The sequence below is a fragment of the Trematomus bernacchii genome, unplaced genomic scaffold, assembly GCF_902827165.1.
Source record: "Trematomus bernacchii unplaced genomic scaffold, fTreBer1.1, whole genome shotgun sequence".
NCBI classification, from domain to species: domain Eukaryota; kingdom Metazoa; phylum Chordata; class Actinopteri; order Perciformes; family Nototheniidae; genus Trematomus; species Trematomus bernacchii.
The window spans coordinates 13,087,804-13,110,364 of NW_022987648.1; the positions used below are offsets into that span (position 1 = coordinate 13,087,804).

The following is a 22,561-nucleotide window of genomic DNA, read 5'->3' on the forward strand; positions in this document are numbered from 1 at the left end:
GATAAAGATGGGTGTTGCGGTTGGTTGGAAAGTTGACAAATTATAATGTCAAACACACTAAACACTATACGTCGTGATGCTGCTTCACTATCTATTTGATGACTATGTCCAAGCTAAGTTGTTGAAGATAATACAAAAAAAAACTGAGATAAAGTTATGTTATTACTAATGATGTGGAACCTTGTTTTAATTCATATATTTACCTAAAGATACATAAAACACATTATTTATGAAGTTATTATTTTATGCGGGGTGGTAAACATCGATTTCGTGCCATTCGGTCAGTCAATAGTCACCTTTCAACGAAGCCTAGAGCAGAAAGCACAGTGAGAGCACTAATGAAGCAGAACAGCAGCACGGCTCTTCAGAATACCAAGACTGCCATCCCATGGTCAAAGAGTGAACCCATCTCCCCTCTGAGACACACTGTGCACACAGCAGCATGTGTAACACTCACTAAAATAGGACTTATTCTCTCTCCATTGCATTTATCTTATAGGTTGGGCACAAGTCCACCGAGTCTGTTTCTCTTTTTGTATAATGAAAGAGCGTGATGGTGCTTCATCACATGAACATCCTCATCCCCAACATTAGCTTGGATATAACGAGGGTTACTCAGAGGACGAGCCCCTCTCTACAGAATGATAAAATACCCCAGAGTGGGTCCGTTGACACTGCATCGGTCATTAGCCTGGCTCACTTTGCCCTTTCATATATTTCTAAATAAGTGCCTTCCTGCGGCTTTAACGGACCACCTAATCTGCCTACTTAGAGGTGCAGGGGGAGAGTGGAAATCCAGAGAGGTGAGTGTCAGGCAGGTAAATGTGCTTATCAGAGCCGTGACATGTTTAGCTCCTCTGGGGAGAATGCTGCAGGCTTTCCAAACCTGGTAAGTTTCGTCAGTGATGTACATTGAGGGGAGGATTAGTTTGTTTACGTGTGACATGCAGTGGATGTGGAGAAGTGGCAACCATGTATGTTACAGATTTAGATCCCCACAGAATTTCACTCTGCACTGTTTTCAAAGCAGTTACATTTAGATTGCACCTGAGGCCGCCTGTACTACGAATCCAGTTCAACAGACCCTGGATATGTTTGAGTTACCCGGCTTACCTAATCCAAAACAAACGCGCTCTCGCTAAGCGGTCCTACGACGCTGGTTATCAACTCGGTAACTCAAGCCAGTGTTCGAATTACCCATTTGCTTTCGGGGTAGCCCTATTTTTCAGTGCACATCCTGTTACTAAATATGTCACACGCACGCTCTGTTGACTGGCGGTGGATTTTTCTGCGAGCGGCAGGGAGATCAATATAGTTGTTGCCTCTTTGCAAATCTCACATCCACATTTTAATTCTATTTATGAAAAGCCATGGATAGGCTACCTTTCATTCCATTTTCATTGTTGAAGCCTCTTCAGGCTCCGCATCGGCAGGCCTCTCCCTCGGTGTGGAGCTGTCAAACTCGACCCTAACGCCGCTAAAAGTTGTTCCGTTCACCTTGTCATTTTTAGATTCCTTCGCTTCTTTGCTTGTGAATCCAAAAGCTGCGAGGCTTGGCTGTTTTCGTTTCGCCATATTTTGTATTACAAAGTTAAAAAAATATCAATATGAACATTTCGAATACCGAAATACCAGCATCGCCGGCATCGCCGGCGTAACCATAGCAACGTAAGTAGCGTAAAGGATGCAGCACCGCCACGTACAGATGGCAACACCCAGAAATATTCACAAATATAAAACAAATATTCATAAACTGTAATGAACAATGACTATTATTTATTTCAAGAACTTTTATTTACAGAAACTCAACATTTCTAATCTGTGTGACACAAATATGCACGATTTTTTTGGGCTCCCCCTATTTATCTCAAAGTCGGCCTTCAGGGGAGCTCCCCCCCTCTTTAGGGGAGCCAAGCTCCCCCTGGCATTTCGAACACTGTATGTGACACTGTGAGTGTTGCACGGCCAGATACGGCTCAAGAAGCTGACTCAGATAAGGAAATATATGATACATTATGATGTGGTATGATATGAATGATAATGGGACACATCGACGTCTGCACTCACAGTGCCGCGGACTGAACTTAATGTTACTTTGATCCGGTTACTTATGTTAACTTGTGGCAGATATTTAAGTAGCTTTCTTAACGCTAATGTTATTTTAGTCAGATTGCTCTGAAGATGGGAGGGGATATTCTATTAATTTTCATGTTCACACAGTCTGTGATTTTTGCCGGCCGTCTTTCCTGCAACGGCAGTTTTTCTGTATTTCCTTTCTCCTGTAATATGACTTGATAGCTTTAAACTCCGCACACTGAGCTCTGATTGGTCAGCAGGCGGTGCTTTCACTGAGTTGATCTCTCATCCTGGAACCTAACCTGCTCCGGACCAGGCTAGCCGTTCAGCATAAGTTACCATGGAGATCTAGCCCGGTAAAAAGAGAACCAGCGTCGTAGGACCGGAAAGCCAGAGTTTTCCCTGAAGTTAGCCCGCTAAGCGAAAATCCGGCTTCGTAGGACAGGCCTCAGAAAAGCAATGGCTTTATCTGTTAAGATATTGGAGTAGTCTGGTTGCCAACATATTGCCATCAAGGCGATTGATTGGAAGGCATTAGAGTATGGTTGTTTATACCAAAGGGGACTTCATCCCAAAATAGGGCTGGAAAAAAAATCCTTTTCATTATGCCAAATACAAACACCACAGCAAATCATCAGTCCCTACAGGAATACTACAGGAGCTTTCAAAAATAAAGCAGAATAGGGTCACCATAACTCACTCGAGTAAAAGAAGACAAGTAAGCTCCTATAGGAATAATTCAGTAATATAATGCGGTTTTTTTAAAGTAAATGTTGTGTCTGGCTCTTTGCATCAGCATCCTGTATCAGAGGCTTGGAACACCATCTGACTTCTCTCAATGTCAGGAGGAGGAAATGTAGTCATACTGAAATTCTGCAGCTCTTCCTTCCTTTAAAAAATAAAAGGGAAGACACTTCCTACAATCTTTCACAGGAACAATATTTTCCAAGTGATATCTGGTTTGTCTTTTCCTGGTGAAATGGTTAACCCTGTTTTCATGTTCCGAAATGAGTTTCACTGATACAGGCCCCCACAGGGGTTCAGCAATAAAAGCCCATGACTTGTTCCTTTAAAGGGTGACGTTACCCTCATCCTGCCATGTAAGATAAGCCTGAAAGGTTAATAAAAAACAGTGGTAGTATATCACTGTCAGATTGAAGAAAGAGCAGGCCATTGGCAACTCTTTTGTAGATGGCAGAGGAACAATCAATGCAAAGTGAGTACTTGCAGTTTGCTACTAAACTGGGGCACAGAACACCCTAAAGGGAACAACAGATGACTGCCATGACGTTTCACTCTAGCGGCTAATGCCAAAGTTACTGTACACATTCAATACAGCGAGTATTAAGAGCAGTTTCATTACCTCCACCAGCCAGTGGAGGGCACTGTTTAGAACATCCGTATATCAAATGTATTATCAGCTTATGCTTTGGTTCTGATATTTAAATCAAAACTAAGATTGATCAGTACAAACATATGAATACATTTAAAATAATGTCCAATACTTACAAAGAAAAAAAGCATTTATTCAGAAACACTCTCGCTGCAGGGAGATAAAAGCATACTCACAGCAGTAGGAAGTAAAAGAAAAAGGGAGGCCATGTTACAAAGGATGGTTTAGGCAGTGGTAGGAACATCTTGTTCACTTTAGCACTTGATTAAACAACAGTTAGAAGTTCTCTCACGCAGAAACAGAAATGTTGTAGGATTCTGGGAAATGCACACTGAGTTAATTAACATACAAACTGTACATCCACAAACATAGTTCGATTTTTTTGTGATTTTGTTGGCACCAACTGTTTAAAGATTCTCCAGCATGACTCCATTCAGCATGAAGTCCACTTCTTAGGTATTGGCAATGTAGTGCATGTTTTAAAAAAAGACCAAAGAATAAAAAATAAGAAAACTTTGTTGATTAAAATGCCATCGTGGACCAGAAGCATGATGGATTGTCAACACCTGTCTCACAACTTTATCAGTTGTGTAAAACAGGGAATAATCTGCACTGTGAGAAGGGAGGAAGGGCCAGATTTCATGGACATAGCAACACAAAAACATACCAGTCGCCGCATTACAACCTTATTTTCACACCCTCAACATTTTCTTTACAAATGTTAAAATATCTACATGAAGCTCGGCGAGCTCCGAGTAAGTTCTCATTTACCTCTATAATTTTTTCTTTATTTTTTTCTGTGATTTACAGTCGCCAAAGATTTTAGCCTGAAATTCTGAGGCCTGGTAACAGTGGAATTAAAATAACCCTGTTTGGCAACAATTCCTTTGATTTTCCAAATTCTCCCAGAAAATCAGTAATCCTTGGATGATCTACAAAAATAAGGGGGAAAAAAAGAGAAGCCTTGAGGGCTAAACAATAAAAAAAAAAAATATGAAAGCTTCCAGTTTTAAAAGCCATTCCAAACTCTGAAGTTGTTAATATCTGGACAGATAAATGAATGAGGCCAACATCTTGAATACACATGACATTAAGTGTCATCATAAAGGGTCAAACATAAGACGGACAGCAGCATTAGAGTTTTTTGTTAATTGATGGACATCGATTCAAGGGGTCTATACTAACATAGACTAAGAAATATTCAGGTAAAGGTTAGGATCAGGTAAAGAAATTAAGAGCACTGTTTACTTCACAAAGACTCAACAATTGTGGTGTACACTGAAAAGTCAAAGGCAGTATAATCGCTGAGTTTAACAGTGGAGAATGTCTGAGCAGCAGAGTTAGTGTCAGTGGCAGTTTGGTCGTTGGCTTACTCCGAGCGTATCAAGCAGTCTGAGTCACAACAGTGGTTATCTTTCAATGAAATAGCGACTCAGATACCATTAATTAAAAACTAAAAATGTTGAGATTGTACTAATCACTTAACTAAAACCAGCTATTAAAAAAAAAATATCATTTTTATTTGAATGACAATGGCAAGGACGCTCTGCTTTGTTTCCCAACGGAACAGTTGTATTGTGGGTTGTTAAGGTCCGGGAGGAGATCAGAGTAAACAGCATCTCTCCCTGAAGCTCTTCTTGTTCTTCTTGTTCTTTCCTTTTCCATTTTTGTCTTTGTTTTCTGCCATTTTCTTGCCTCGTACTTCACGCATCAGGTCAAAGAATACCTGGGGAGGAAAAAGAAAGAAATTAAGTCATAATTGGCAAATTCGCTACAGTTCTGATACAATTAATATCCCAGTAAAAAACACATTGATTATAGTCATGCAGTGTGACAGACCTTGTCCACGTTGGCTCTGGTTTTGGCCGATGTCTCCACGTACTGGACCCCCCACTCCTCGGCCTTCCCCCTGGCCTCCTCCACAGAGACCTGCCTTCGTTCCTCCAGGTCCGACTTGTTCCCCACCACCAGAATAGGGATCTTGTCCTCCTCCGCCTTCACCCGCAAGATCTGCTCCCTGCCGGCACAGAACAGATTTAAAAGTTAGCGCGGCTTTATAGTTAGGGCTGGCTCGTTAGACTACTACAGGCTCAGACTGTCAGGGCATTTACCTTATGCATTTCCTAATTCGTCTTACTCCTAGTTGTATGCACTCATGTGTGTGTTTTCTCTGGGAGTTTTTCCTTGTGCGCTGCGAGGGTCTAAGCACAGTAGCTGTACACATTGTTAAGCCCCGTTAGACAAATGTGTAATCAATCAAATTTTTATTGAGATATTAGTCTTACTTGTGTAAATAAGTGGGTGTATTGTAATAGTGATACAATCTAAAATTCATTAAAAAAGCTTTTGAACCATGTTAGCAAGATCAGTTTAGGTGCCATTTAGGGATTTAAAAAAAATTGCTTTTTTGTTTAACCCATTGCTTTCAGGTATGCTCTGATAAAAGGCTTAAACTATTTGCTTATTTACAGGATTAAAAGTGTTTAACAGTGATACCCAGAAAGATGCAATGAAAAGTCACTTTAAATCTAGTTCAACAAGATTATTTCAGGTGTACGTGATTCTACAGTGGTGTTGACCAAAATCTGTATTTTTAACTTCAGCATTTTCTTTTAAAGAAGCTGCCATCAAAACCTTCCTGCAACAACTGATCTACACCGACAGCCTTCTCGCTCTACAATTATAATATAGCACTAGGGCTGAACGATTAATCGATTTGAAATCGAAATCGCGATTTGAAATGATGCAATTAAAAATCGCAAAGCCTGCGATTTTTTTTACTTTTTTTTTTTCTCTGACGTCACGGCTCCGCCTACACTGCGTTACTATAGTTACTGCCCCAGCTACTAAACTGTAATGGAAATGCAGCATAAAGTGAGCCTGGCCTACCAAGGCCTAACTATACCGTACTAAGCCGTGCGAGGCCCTGCAGTGGAAATGCGCCATAAGCTCACAAAGAGCGCCATTTACATGTTCTTGGTCCCCCACACACTCAGATGAAGGCCGGAGACAGTACCTGAACTCTACGGTGGCACTGAAGGACTCCTGCTCTGTGATGGAGAACACCAGCAGGAAGCCCTCCCCGCTGCGGAAGTAGTTGTCCCTGATGGCAGCATAGTCCTCCTGGCCGGCTGTGTCCAGGATATCGATCTGGACCTCCTCCCCATCCAGAACCACCTTCTTCCTGTAGCTGTCTGCCTTGGTGGGCTCGTAGTCTTCCACAAACTAGGGATGAAACATATCACCATTATTGTTAACGTCTGAAGGGCCGACCGCCATTCAACACTTTGGACTAAGTGACGCTGGTAATTTTAGAAAAGTGCTAGAGGTTTAGCAATCCAAAACTAATGAAAATGGTCAAGAGAAGTCGTCCGTCTGAGCCAAAGGCTCAAAACACGTTCTTTAAACAAGGTGGACATAGGTGAGAAACATGAATGTCAGTGTCTCTGTTTTTCTCCATGCTCCTCCAAATGTATTTCATTTAAGATAGTTATATATATAGTTATATATATATATATATATATATATATATATATATAGTTATATATATATATATATATATATATATAGTTATATATATATATATATATAGTTATATATATATAGTTATATATATATATAGTTATATATATATAGTTATATATATATATATATATATATATATATATATATATATATATATATATATATATATATATATATATATATATATTGATTTGAAAATGTTATTTTCAAAAGAAAAGAAAATGGCATTTTGAAGAAAGATATACAACCATGTTTTGGATGACAGGCAGCAAGAAAGTCTAAGGCTACGCCTGCAACAGAATAGTGAAACATGTAGCAGATATGCTGTTTGGTAGCAGAGACAAATCATGACCGTCTCTGCCCTCAAGTTGGTGTTGTTGTAACAGTAAACAACATGTGTGGTCAAGCTAGCACTGAAGTTGAGAAAAGTGTGCGTTTAGAGTTTTCTTTGCACCTCTGTGATGTAGGAGCCAATTTTGTTTCCTATAATCAAGTTCTTACTTTTAAGTAACAGATAGCGGCCTGAAAGCAACCTTATTGAAAGCAATTGTTTCACATTAAAGGTTTCTACTGGTAAATCGCTGGAAGAATCATTTTAAATTAGAACATTTTAGAGAAATGCTGACACAATCAACATGTTTAGCAAAAAGGAGATAAGTGAAGAAAAGGAAGCTAGTTAGATAAAGAGGTGTGTCTCCCTGTTAACACCCATACTTCTCCATGTACTATGTAGCAGTGTTAAGCTGTTAATAGGGGTGTGTTGACTCACCTCATCATACATGAACTGCAGGGTGAGGGCCGACTTCCCCACGCCTCCACTCCCCACCATGATCACCTTGTGCAGCGCCAGAGAGCTCTGGTTTTTACCTTTACCGGTGGCCATCACTGGTTTCTTCTTTGTGTCTCTTTCACACACATGCGCACACACACCCACTCATACACTTCCTCTGCACACAGACAATGACCCAACCTGTGAACGACAAAAGTAGAAAGATATCATTACCAACAGTTAACAGCCTCCTTTCAGTGTGTGGACAGATGACAGCTTTGACTAAGACAGTACGTTTCTGTGCCAAGGCACTAGGCTTTGCTCTAACACATCTTTAATCCTAACCCCCACCCTTCACATTAAAGTGCCAAATTGCCTACTCATGAATCCTAGAACTTCATAAAGTTCACCATCAAAAGGTCGTTGCAGCCAATCAGAAGTAATGAAGCTATCATTCTCCACTGCGAGGCGGCATTTAGCAAAGCATTAAAATAGGGCATCATGTGCTCATCTCGTTAAAAGGCCGGCAGAAATCATTGGCTATCTATCTGCACTATATGAGCCCTGCCCTCAGAAGCAAGAGCTCATAATTGCTTTCACCCTGACTTTCATATCTTCTATGTCTGTCATGGACAACTTACAACTTAGTTACAACAGTGCAATTTTCTTCTTTTTTTGTTGTAAAAATGAACATGTACAAAGCCACATAGCTTTCAGATATTTCACAATAAGCCAAAGGTCCAAACAGGTTATCAATCAGCAATATTAGCGGGATACTCTTCCAAAACTAAAAAGGCAATTTTATTGATTTGTCTGTAAGATAAATGAACTTGCTGGAGTTAGACCCTTGCCATTTTTTCAAAGAAATTAGAAGGATAGCTGTATCAGCAGACATTACCATGAACAATGATTGGATAATGGCAAAAATCTCAATACTGAGAATCCCTACTAGGGCTGCACGATATATCGTGTCGTGACGATAACCACGTTATGCGCTATATATATATTTTTTAAGACGTGCGATATCAAGTAGGCAAATGAACTCAAACACGTCATGTTACAATTATTTTGCTGCTTGCTACAAAAGGAAAACTCGCGCGGCTCTCATGTCAGGGGTACGAGTGAGTGACATGCATGCTCTGCATGCACAGCAAACCACCAATCACAACCATTCTTGATCAGATCACAGCGGGATAACCGAGCTAGCACAGCTTGTTGCTCTGATAACTTAAAGGGGACCTATCATGCAAAATGCACTTTTGTACGTCTTTTATACATGAATATGTGTCCCCGGTGTTCCAGGGAACTCACCAAGTGTCAGAAAACACAATCCTCTCTATTTTCCTCCATACCCAAATCTCTAAAAAAGGGGCTGCAACGGATCTGATAAAAACTGATCCAGATTTGAACACTTCACTGACGTCAGTAAAGTGGCGCTACGGCTATTGGGCCAACTCTCCACCTATCAGGGGAATGTGGGGTTGGGCCACGGCCGGCCATTGCTGCTCGAAAGCGCTGGAGACGCTGTAGTACATATGCCAGGCCTGTAAGTGGCGCTGTAGTCTACCACAAAAGCAGCGAAGAAGACTTCCCGCGCATAGTTACCATGGTTACCCTTCTGTTTATTCTCCGCTGTGGCTTTTTTTCTCCCTCCCCGAGGCAAGCGTTTGCTCCCGCTGCTTTAATTCAATGCAATCCCTCCCCGTCGAGGCAAGCACTGTAACCCCTAGATTCCACCGGGTCCGTCTGCACCGCGTGGCGGTTTTGGTCCGGCCTCCTCCGGCGTCATACCCTACCAGGCGCGTTTCAGAAGCATTTCAGAAGCGGAGCGTCTTGCCTGCCGGCTCGCAGTTTTTGTTGATTTGGGCATATTTCCTGGACAGGCTACTTTGTACAGACAAAGTTAATAATAACTGTAATATTCCAGTTATAAACGACATGAATCAAAGATGTGTTGCTGTATTTTAGTGGTAAAAAAATGCATTCATCATCATAATTATTCTATATATATAATTTTCACAGTGCCTGTAAACCGGAGGAGAACGCTGGCATTTCTCCTCCTACTTGAAAGACTACGGAGGGATAGGGTCTGCACAATTAGTTTGTGTGTGTGTATATATCTATATATATATATATGCTATATATGCTCTGAAGGTTCCACTTCCTGCCTGCCCGACCTTACGTTACGGCTGCGCCGCGACAAAAATAGGATTCGATCCTAATTTTAGAGGAGCCCTGCGCCGAGCCGCTTCTGGGACGCTTCTGAGCCGCAACGCGCCACGTGTGGTGGAATAGCACCCATTGACTAGAGTGGCCGCGATCGCCGTGAGCACTGCGGCGCAGCCGTAACGCGCCCGTAACGCGCCCGTAACGCGCCCGTAACGCGCCCGTAACGCGCCCGTAACGCGCCCGTAACGCGCCGCAGACGGACCCGGTGGAATCTAGGGGTAATTCTCTCCGGTTAGTCCACCAGCAGATGACAAACACCCACCTCTCCGCCTCTTCCAAGGAACGAGGGGACCGTGCGGCAGAGTTTCAGTTAGGTTTTCTTTAGAGATGTCCCGATCCGATCACGTGATCGGGGATCGGAGCCGATCACGTGATTTTCAAAAGATCGGAATCGGGGAAAAAAAATCGGGGATCGGGAATCTTTTTTTATTTTATTTTTTATTTTTTTATATAAAATATTTGTATTTTATTTAATGTTACAAAACAAAAATGACCATGTTCACGTCTTAAAGTCATCCTGAGGCCTTAGTTTTGGTTCAAAATTACACAACATCATGTATGTGTTGCTTCTTTTGGGCTTGTTTTCATAGACCTAGTTGCTTATTTCTCTCAAATCTGGCAACAGAGTGGGCGCAGTGTCTAATAGTAGCAGTAAGCTAACGAGAGGCTACGTTCAGCTGGTGACTCGGGAGTCGGGACAGAGAAAATGTCAGGAGTTTGGAAGTATTATAAAATTGAAAGCGAAGGCAGTGTAACAGCCAGATGCAATGTTTGCAAGGCGGAGGTTCCGCGTGGTGGAAAGAACAGAGCTACGTTCAACACGACCAATCTAATACGCCACCTGAGAAACAAACACCACCAACAACAACACAACGAGGACACAGCGGCCACTCGGGTAACGGCACTGAAACAACCAACACTTTCAGAGACTTTTAAAAGGAAAGAGAAACTGCCCCAGAACAGTGAAAAGGCCAAAAAAAACAGCCAAGATAGCTGAATTCATCGCGTTGGATGACCAGCCGTTATCTGTGGTGGAGAACGTGGGGTTTAAGGGACAACTTGAATGCTTTTCTCCTTTTTTTTTCTCTTAATGCATTGCATAAAGATCGGATCGGGAAAAATCGGTATCGGCAGATTGTCAAAATCACATGATCGGAATCGGATCGGGAGCAAAAAAAGGTGATCGGGACATCCCTAGTTTTCTTTCGCCGGTCAAGATGTCCGTTAAAGTTTAAATCTTACGGACAAAATTAGAAAAGTGCCGGTCAAAGGTCTTCTTTGTTATTTATTGAGCTTTAAAACAAATGAATAACGACTCTATAGGCCTATAATAATATAATAAAACACGGAGGACGGAGATCTATTTTTCTCCCCCTCTTCTGACTTCATCAGAGCACGGCTCCCCTCTCCTGCAGGGGGGCGTGGTCAGCTGCAGCTCACAGAATCAGCCCCGTGCAAAAACAGTGCTGGAGAACAGCAAATAGAGTGAAATGAGGCATGGCTAAAATGCATGATCTGTTTGGTATTTTGAAAACAGAGACGTATAAATATACCTTATATAGGTATGGCCCTACAATATATCATTTAAATATAGCATGATAGGTCCACTTTAAGATCCAGAAGTCCGTGACTAAAATCCTTCATCCGGTTAAATATTGTTAAAAATACCAATTGTATAGCATTAAAGTTCAAGAAAGTATGGTTTGCGGACAAAAGAAACGGTCTTTTCTTCAATTCCTGTATTTTTTCATATCGCAATATATATCGCAGGGGAAGAAAATATCGCAATGTCAGTTTTTTCCAATATCGTGCAGCCCTAATCCCTAGTTTGCTTGTAATGGAACACTGCATTAAAACAGCCATTATTGGGCTTTTTAACGATTGCCAAATCCTTCTGAGACAATGTTTGGTGTTTTGCCTTTAATTGTAACAGACAAGTGTTTTATATAAGTGCCAAAAAGTGGAATCCTATACTTTGGGATCGGAGCCAATATCCTGTATTATGACAACTCTTAACCAAGTACTTCCTGGCTGTCAAGCCTACTGACACTACACACAGTTTAAGGTGTCAGCACTCGCTGTTGTTCTATGCTATGCTCCACCTTTGGCAACTCTGCTCAGTCAACAATCATTTACACATTTACAACATTTACTTACTACCAGCCTAATGTACTATCAAATACACAGTTGAGCCTGTGGTGATAATGTTAACAGATGTCACATTGTATAAACAGAAGTGACTGTTGTGCAGAGAAGCAATAGGGATAAAGTTGACACAGACACTTTGATTTGATATCCTGAAAGTCTGTCTCCCAGATGACTCAATACTGTTGCTGTCGAGTCTCGGGAACCAAGCTCTTCTCTTCTGCAGAGTTGACCTTCTTTCCCTATTTCATTGTATCTCTATCTGTAGAAAGACAAACAGCTCCCCTCCTCTCTGGATGTCACACTAATGGAAGCGCTGATCTAATTCAAGACATTATTCCCAATCTGCTCCTCCCTAACAGTAAACATTACACTTGAGCAGGATGAGTGTGCACTGAGAGGTAACGTGACAAGGCAGAGGGGAGAAAACATTCCTGCTGACAGCAGAAAAACAACTCATAGCTCCAACTCGGGTGGTTTTGCATTAGGGTTTTCAGGGTAAAAGTAGATCACGACGACACCACATACACTTGGGAAACCAGCTAAATTGGTGTAAGATTTATTTAGGCACATTGCATATTGAAATTGAGCTTTTGCTGCAACATGTCCTTGCATTTTCCAAAAACAAAGGAGACCAATTGGTTTGCTTTAAGTTAGCCTACACTTCAGTATGCCAGCTATGAAGGCTGTGGATACTGAGGATGTGGTACCAAAGTTCCACTACCCCCCCCACCAGGAAGTATGACCTGTGCTCTTCCTGTCATTGTTATCAGTAACCAGGCCAGTGAAAGGGCTCATAGGAAGGATATCTACACAAACATACAAACACCACTACACACCTTCTAAAAGGAACCAATGCCAAACTCAGCACTTATGCATAGGGGTCACTATCTAAATAATTAAAGTGTAACCCACTTCTCTTTGCGCATGCACGCATCCCAAAGCTATAAATAAAAGCAATCACAGTTAATAAACTGAAAGTGCCGATGCTATGCTTAGCTCAAGAAAGTGCTTAGTGCAACTTTTCCAACAGACCTTAGGGCAGGGGTTCCACCATATTTCCATCAACTGCAATTCACCACATTGCATGCAGTGTTAGGGCAAGGGAGGAATCCATACTTAGGCCTGACCTAGATATTGAAGCGCAGTTTGCTTGGTGCCTGTCCTGTTTAAAGGGGTGTAAGGTTATGGAGGAGGGGTACAGACCACTGTGGTTGTTGAGCTCCGTAAATATAGATGACCCCAGTGCAGTGTGGGCTACAGGAATTCATTAATGGCGCATTTCCACTACACGGTCGGCCTCGGCCACACTCGGTACGGCTCGGTACGGCTTGGCCGCGTTGGGCCTTAACAGGGCCGACTCACTTCATGCTGCGCTTCCATTACAGTTTAGGAACTGGGGTAGTTACTATAGTAACGCAGTGTAGGCGGAGCCGTGACGTCATCTTCAATGAGAAATCCAGAAACACAACACAGCCGTTAGCTGTGAGCACTCGGAGCTCACAGCTCCTTATATATGTTCAGAAACTCGACAAAAGTTAAACAAGTACACACCACAGACTGCCTGTGTCATGGTGAATACAGTCGCTGCTTTATTTATGTCTGTATAGGCCGTTGTTGTGAGTGTGGACGGTCGGGGCATATACTGCGTTAGGTTAGCCAATCTCCATCTAGAAAAACATGAATTTTAAAAGGTTTTTCGCCTGCCGTCTGTCTGCAGACTTGACAAAGCATTAATTCATGGTTTTTACTAACCGGTATCAGTATGTTGTTACTTCGGCATCATTTTGAAACGTGTATTACAATTAAATCACGGTCAAATATGTCCATCTTGTTGTAGTTCTAGCCCTCTTGCCAGCGCTCCTCTCTCTAGTTTAGCATACTCAGCCCGACTCAGCCCTGTTTGTTGGCCCCGATAGAACCACAATTTTTTAGGGCCAGAAAAGAGGGGAAAAAGTGGCCCCGCGCCGTGCCGCGCCGGAACGAGGCCTAGTGGAAGCACAACCAAAAAAGGGGACGGCACGACACGGCACGCTTAAAGCGAGCTACGCGCTGCAATGGAAATGCGCCATAAGATTCCCTTTGGAGAAGGGGCCAGTGTTCCTCTCCTGCTCATCTTGACATACTGGCATGGAGGCTCCGGGGTTTTGCCAGGACTCACACAAATACTAATACAAAATCACAGCAAGCAGGTGGAGACCAAAAATGCATGTTGATGCCAAGAACATAGTCCAAACACCTCAAAAATAACATGGCCACCCATTTTTATACTTTGACTGAATAGGAAGATTGTTTATCTTTTGTCCCATGTGTAGAAGCTAAAAGTTGAACTGGTTTAAACAAACCAACATATTCATGATCACATTTAAATGTATGTACTGAGGTGCAAGTTACAATAAGTACAATTATGTGTGTCTAAAATCAGAATAGCCATAGTTGCAGAGACCCTAAAGACTCTCTTTCTCTGCATTCCTGAGGTCACAGGGGTGAGGGTATTTCCTCTCCCGTTCTGATGGAGAAAGCAGGGGCTTTTTCTGACCCAATAACGACTCAACAACTTCCAAGAATCTGAGAATGATATTAGCTCAGTTTGGATGTTTCTCTCATCAACGTTGAGTCAACCGAGTCAACTAGAACTATCTATCGTGTCCTGAGGTGTGTGTGATGAAATTGAAACACTGCAATGTTGCACTTATTTAATGTGAATATTAGTTAATGGATACATGTCAGTCAAAGGGCAAAATGTATGATGAAATTCCATTGAAAGATATTGTGAAATTATTTTGCAAAAACACATTTGCGTCTCTTTCCCTTGTACTCAACATATTCTTGTTAGGCGAGATCTAAACAGATCCACCCCCTATAGTTCTGCTGCCAGCAATTGACAACTCCCTCCCTAACACACCGGCTGCAAAACTCTTGCTGTGTCTCATCCAATTTGTACCGCTCCCAGACTGAAAATGTTCCTTATTTGTTCTCCAGCCAATGGGAAAGAAGGACTGAGCCATTAGCTTCTAGACAGCTACCTATCCAACTAGTCATAATTACTGCTCACTGTGGAGAAAACAAAATAATCTAGATGAGTCACCTCTGTCATGAGGATTGTGCAAGAATAGGTCTTCTGTGGCACACAGCGATCGGGATTCAAGATCCTCATGTTTGTTTTGCACAGTAACCAATGATTCACAATTTAACAGCAAATCATTGTGGAGGCATCGCAAATACTGTATGTGTAAACTAGCGATGACTGCTAGTGGAAATAAGGAAGTGATTTGGCCTACTTAAAAAGATGGTACACGGCAGTTAAGAAGAAATTCTTAAAAGCACCCCACAGTGCATACTAACAACCCATGGCCATAGAGTGCACAGAGGGGCCTTTGACAGAACCGGGCAGCAGGGAACTAAATCCTCTCTGTGCTACAATCCTTCTTACTTCAGCAACACTGAGTGAGCCGCTTTTCAAATACATCTCTCTTCAAAGAGAAAAAAGTCCCCTTTCTTATTCATACAGAAATTCATCCGAAAAAAGCCCCCTTTCTTATTCATACAGACATTCATCAAGGTGCAAGCAGTCTCCAGTGATCCCATTCGGCTGTCATACAAAGAGTTGACCTAAAACACAACCCCATGTTGTGATACTGCATATATACAGCCAATACATACATTACACAAAATGGTGATGCAAAAGCTAGCCCATAACACACACCAGATATCCTCTCTAACCTCCCTGCAGCCGACCTTGGTGATCTTATCCAAACACTCACTCATGTCTTTCCCATTACTTATGCATTCCATTGGATTGGTTCACGGTAGAACAACAACAAAAAACATTCACTATCAAATCTATTCGTTCTTGTTGAGTATGTCCCAAGTGTCCACTACGTATCTCCAACATGCTATATATTTTCTCATTTGCCAGACAGGAAACACAATAGGTTGGGTTACATACCACCTGCATCATGTTAGGGGCCTGCGGTGCTATCAGGGTTACAATTGGGGGAGTTGTAGACAATGACAGCACCACTGAAACATCTATCTGAAACCCCCCACTGCCCCTTTCTCTCCCTCACAGCTCTGAGGTGGTCATGGGGCCTTTGGTGCATGTAAACCACGGTTCTTCAAGCTTACTGTACCATGTTCAACAGCCTCGACACAGTAATCCTCACTCCACCATGCACAACTTCCCTGCAGTTACCGCAAAGCTTACTGTAACAGATTAACCACATCTTTGTTTTTGTCAACTAAGAAATAAATGGACACGCAATAATACATAATGGATTAAATTATGCTAACATTTGTTTCAACATGGACACACAACCTTTAGGACAACATATATGTAGCTTCAAACTATCCAAACTAAGCACAGCTCTTGTGCTTCCGTGGTATCTTTGGAATATAATGTTGGTTGTGCCGGTAAAGGATAGTTGTTTTTTTGAGGAGAGAAGCATAGCCTACAAAGTAAGCCTCGAACACAACCTAACTTAAGTTAACAGGCCTCTGGATGCCAGCAGTGGGTTAAGGGGAATTCATACATTGTGTTCTGCAAACAAATATCTTTATGAGTTGTTCCTCTCTCTGTAGAAAACAGGATCTACTGCTTTTCATAATTGGTCCCTTAAAACACATTACACATCCGCTGTATGTATGCCAGTATGTCATATTGGCTGGCTCAGGGGAAGACAAATAACTGTACCATTTAAGTATCCAATTCCTCTGCAAATGGAAAAAAAACCACAACAATTGTCTTGTTTACATATCCTGGAAAGGAGTTGGTAATTCCCAGCAAAAGCACACTAGTGATGGCCACATGGGTAACATTATTTGAACTCCCCAGGCATAGTTCATATAATAATAGCTGACACCAAGCAAAATATATAAAACTCACTTCCTCGCTGCTGACAAAAAGCAGAGTATGAATGGTGGCTTGGTATGCACTTATCTACATCACCATCCACTGCACATAATCACTCACTGTCCAAGTCTTTCTGGCAGCAGATGGTTTTCTGGCTGTTCTAGTACACACCAAGAACACAGGTCACTGAGGAACTCCAGCTGCAGATCAGAAAAGCAGATGGAGCCCTTTGATACACGCCAACTAGGTAAGGTCTGAAATTAGGAAAATGAAGTCTTGCAGAAAATGATTGTCATATTTTGATAAGTTGCAGTAACAGGAAGGAACCGGAGGGATTAGCATTAAGAAAAACATTCAAGTGTATTTTGAAGCTCTGGGGATAAACACCAGACGGTCTTGACAGAGAAAGAAGAGGAATGCAGGGCCGACTTGGCCTCATTCACAAGACCTTTCTCCACTTCTGTGTTCATTTGCTTGCAATGGGCAGAATTCTATCTTTGTGTTGTGGCTACAATACTGGTCAATGCCAATCAAGACTCTAACCTACCTATTTCATAAATTCACATTTCACTGGAAAGTTTCACTTCCTATGATTGTTTTTGATATTTATCTTAAGAGCAGAGAGGTCATTTTCTTGTTTAAGCGGGAAACAAAATAAAAAACTTGGACAATATGGTCATAAAATGGTCAACAAATCAGCCATCAATAGTTTTTCAAATTCAGACTAGGCTGCAAAACAGTTCCAGAATGAGTTTCTCTGAGCATGCAGCGATTGTGCTGGAAACAGCATTTTGCTCCAGAGATGTTAATGAGGGATGTGTTAACTATGATATAATATTCAGTGACACCTGCTGACTGGCTGACTTAACTCTCGGGTTTAACCCTTCAACAACTAAACCTTGGCACACACAATAGGACATTTTAGGCTTGGAATATGGGAGATCTCACTTTCAAAAGCTATCTTCACTGATATAAGCTTTCTAGCACTACACACTTCACAGTAATAATCAGTCACGTAAGAGTCTTTGATCTTACTCAAACATTCATTATCCCCAAAAAGTTTTAGACCTACATGTACCGTTATGAATTTCGGGTCAGAGAGTGGGTTTGTACATTTTGCAGAGAAAAGTTTCAGTGAAGAAAATCTGGTCAAGTTGAAATTAGGGTTGTGCGTTGTGTGTCATCAGGAGGCCATACTGCCGCTCCACTAGACACTACACATTTGATATTAAGTGACAAGCCATTTCAGTTGAACAAAGACACACTCTGATAGACAAAGGAGATTACTGGTGCAATAGTTTAAATAAGTTGGAATCTTTTTGTCTTATTTTATTTGGGATATTACTTAAATACATGTATGTTTCTGTGACACAAATTGTTGCCCTATTCCTAGGCTATGGCAATTATACAAGATTATTGTTTAACATAATATAAATTATCTACGATAATGGATATTAAAGGTAGGGTAGGTAAGTTTGAGAAACCGGCTCGAGATACACTTTTTGTTATATTCCATGGAATGCTCTCAACATCCCGATAGCAATGAATATCTTAAGTGCTTTGACAAAAAATCCATAAAAAAATGTCATCTGTGGAAGCCGTAGTACTGTAAAAAGTATGACCAATCATTTTAGCCGGCCCGGCTAAAATAACTGGATGGCCTACCTGCCTGTCAGCCTTCCATCTGTGCACAAACTTATCTCGTGCCCTCATTGGTCATGTGCGCGTTCGTGTGTGTTGGAGGAGGGGCTCTATAAGGAAGTGGCAGATTTTCTCCGGTCGTGTATTTCCAAATTCTAGCGATCTCAAGCCGGTTTCTCAAACTTACATACCCTACCTTTAAGTGTCTATAATTGGGGAATTATTCAATTTAACATCGTATTTCTAAAAGCAATATGAACAGTAGGGATATTTCACCAAAAATATCACCAAACCTGGGCCTCATGAGTCTACGCTAATGTCTCTTTGAAATCTTTCAATAACAAACTGACTGGTTATGAATAAAATTGCCTAAGGGTGGGGGGGGCGTATTAGGACTCAGATAACAAGAGTTGACTGAGTGACCGATTATTCTCTCACTGCACATATTGAATAAATAACTGGACAAATCTCTATAGAGAACATGAAATGAAACAGCCTATTTTAAGTACTTAAAACTAGGCGGTAATCACCAATGAACATGAATCTGGATGAGGAATTCGATTTGTTGCTTTTCCCTGGGACCAAAAGGGAGTATTAGTATAGACTCTATAGAGAAGGAATAAGTGTGTGTTGTTTTGCCAACACTATCCTAAATCCCCTCAAGCTGTCTGCAAACAAAAAAAGGCTGATAAGAGCTAAACACGTTACACCCATATTTAGCATCAGTAAACACAACCCCAAATACAGTTGGTTATCCAGCACTCATATAGGCTAGTAAAGCCTAAAACATTCTTTGCTAGCAAATAAACAGAGTTGCCTCTACACAAAAACTGTGTTATTTTTGATCTTTTGTATTTTGACACGGGTGACAAAGTGTATCTGGTGTAAATAGCCCTTAAAGCAGGGCTGAGTGTTTAGAAAATGTACTTTTAACTGCGTATCAATAAGTCCACTGGAACATAACAAATTGATTCTATGATTTAATTTTGTAGATTGGTCATAGAGGAATAATACGTGTTAATACCAGCATTACACCCTATGTAATTATCTGATGGTGCAGTGGAAAAATACTCAGTCACACTGTTTCTGCTGACAGCTAAGTTTATAACGACATTAACTGAAGGAACCATGAGCCAGCCTGGGTGTGTCATCTTCCGAGGGAGGAAACTTCTCAGCACTTAATTTAAGCGACATTACTTATATCATATTTCAACAATACGCAATATATATTATGAGCTTCACTAAATTACCCGACAACACCTGACATCTGTTTAACAGGAATACTAACTTAACGGTAGCATAACTGTTGAGTTTACAATAGCTTTATAAGCTAACGCTAGTGTCTGGCACCATCAACACAAACATGGACTTTGGCAATACGACTACCTTTATTACTAAAGCAGCACGACCACATCGTAAATGTACAAAAACGCACTAAATGCTTGTATTAGTCATTAAATGATGGGAAAACAATTCACAAGTACCCACACAATAACGCGAAATGTGTCACACCAGGAGAGGCTAAACAACAGTGGTATCGCTAGCTAACCTTAAGATAACTTACCACCGTTTATTTACATGGCGTCTAATATGAGCATTATTCCGAACCCATTTCACATACAGCCGTACATGACACGCAAATTACGACACAAAATCGGACATTGAAACTAGTAAATTAAACTCCAGAGGAATTAGGAGTTTATTTAATATCATCTTGTTAGGCGGTCACTGGTCGCTCGTCCTTCCTTAAAACAGGTGTGGTACTTTGTTACTCAATAACGGCCGTTTTAAGAAACACCCAGTTGTTCCACAACATTCATAATTTTCTGAAGACTTACCAAAGCAGGATTTCTATTTCTGCCCTCGGTTGATGCTATCTTGGCATTAATAGAGCATTTCGGGGCATTGGTTCTCCAAAGCAAACCGCTCCTGCAACAAAAGCCCCACCTTCCGGATGTGAAAAGTACAGATGACAGGATGTTGCGTCATCATCATCTTTCCCCGTTTATTTTTTTTATTTAATTTACATAATACTACGCTCGTCGCCGTTGACCCGCTCAATGCAACCCTTGCTAAAAATAAATAAGTCATAGGCTACTAAAATAATTAAATTATAAATGTCTAGTAACAATGTGCCGCACATCTCTCTGTTCATCTCTTTGCTACTCTTTACAACACATTACGTTTCCATAATAGACACATTTTGCTAACAATAATAACGTTTTAGGTTTAAACAAGTTTCAAAACTCAAATGATGTCCTAGGTGAATTTGACCATAATGACATAATACAAGGTTTAATTAAATGTTTGTACCAAATCTCGTTTTTTTTATGGATTATAAACATAATGCAGGGCTACAACTATATATATATATATATATATATATATATATATATATATATATATATATATATATATATATATATATATATATATATATATTCAATACACCTACTTATTATTGTTGTATGAACTGTTTGGTCTTTAAGCAAATTAGACTATTTGACTTGACTATTTTGATCCTCAGAAATCACAGAAGAAAATATAACAAACACTGATGTTTTAAAAGACAGACAGATGATCACAGAAATTGGAATTAGCAGAAACAAATGTCATATCTTTCCACTTTCAACCCTGACATTATTTAGACATGACATTATATCTAACTTTTGCTTAGTTTTTTTGTTAATGAGACCACTGTGCCAAAGACACTTTTATGTAAGTATATGAGGAAGTCCTATAAAGATGTATATTTAAAATAAATGGAGCTTATTAAAACTTATGTCGTCTACAATGAGTAACAGCACAGGCAGTACTTTTTCTTTTGCATTGCAATAAAAGTGCCCCTATGGCCCTGAATGAGAATGAGTGAGTATAGAAAGTAAATGGATGAATGGTAATGGTCCAACCGGGGGCTTTTTTAGGTCATATTTATAGAGTTGATTCAAAGGTAGTCACTATGCTCTCCCAACACACAGGTCTGTAGACATTGGCCTCAGAAATGAAAGAGAATATAAAAGTGTGCACTCTTTATTTTCTTTCCAGGTTAATTGCATCAAGGGAGTAAGAGCACACATACAATATATTTCAAAATGATGAAGGGGCCCGTTATGCTCCAGAGGTTCACATACTTTCTTGGACATTAAATGTGCAGAAATAACACTTGATCATTAAACATGTTAATACATTATTCATGTTGTATTTCCAGCCAGTGTGAATACACAAAAAAAAGAGACAGCATACATTAGACTTCACTTCATGAGGAAATCTGAGGATGCATATGCTTCACGTACACAAGATATTACATTTTTAAACATAAACACAATTTAAATGCACTTGGCTTATTGGTCCCTATACGGGAGCTAAGAAGGGCATACACTTAGAACATATATAATATTGGCTGCACTGTTATTCAGTGTCCCCCTCAGGCCTTAAGAGGACTTCGACCTTGCTTGTTGTCTCTACTTGTTTTCCCTATCATTGAGATGCTGGAGACCAGGCGGAGTAATGAATAGCACTTCAACAGCTTGATGCATGAGGCTTTTGTATTTAGTCTCGGAGGAGGTAATAATGTGATTGATTTTCTACACCTCTGAGTATTCTGTGGATATTGAGAATCCCTTAGTTCCATGCCATAGATCTGAAACTGTAATGTGCTCTATTCCCCCGCTGCTATTAAGGTGAGAGGTAAATGAATTGAATTACAGCATATTGGGAGTGCAGACCTTCATATTCTCTCTCCTGTTTTAGGTCATATTATGCCTGTGGGCCAGAACTCCTGCTTTCCCAGAATCCCTGGAGAAACACCCATTTCCAACAAAACTATGCTCAATACCAGCACTGAACCCACCCATTTGGATTCATCTATTAAAATGATATGCTTTTAAATACCTCCTTGCTGACAGGTTGTCTCACACTCTATGGTTTACCC

At 40.8% G+C, this 22,561-nt stretch overlaps 1 protein-coding gene across 1 annotated transcript; it reads right to left on the reverse strand.

The window, feature by feature from the left end:
* Positions 1–3,581: 3,581 nt before the first annotated feature.
* Positions 3,582–20,591, reverse strand: ralba (v-ral simian leukemia viral oncogene homolog Ba (ras related)). The gene is made up of 5 exons (XM_034134170.1): positions 20,469–20,591; positions 7,764–7,964; positions 6,486–6,694; positions 5,309–5,486; positions 3,582–5,195 (listed from the first exon to the last, which is right to left on the reverse strand). The coding sequence occupies exons 2-5, from the start codon at positions 7,875–7,877 to the stop codon at positions 5,073–5,075; spliced, it is 624 nt and encodes a 207-aa protein (XP_033990061.1). The 5' UTR covers positions 7,878–7,964; positions 20,469–20,591; the 3' UTR covers positions 3,582–5,072.
* Between the last annotated feature and the right edge of the window lie 1,970 nt (positions 20,592–22,561).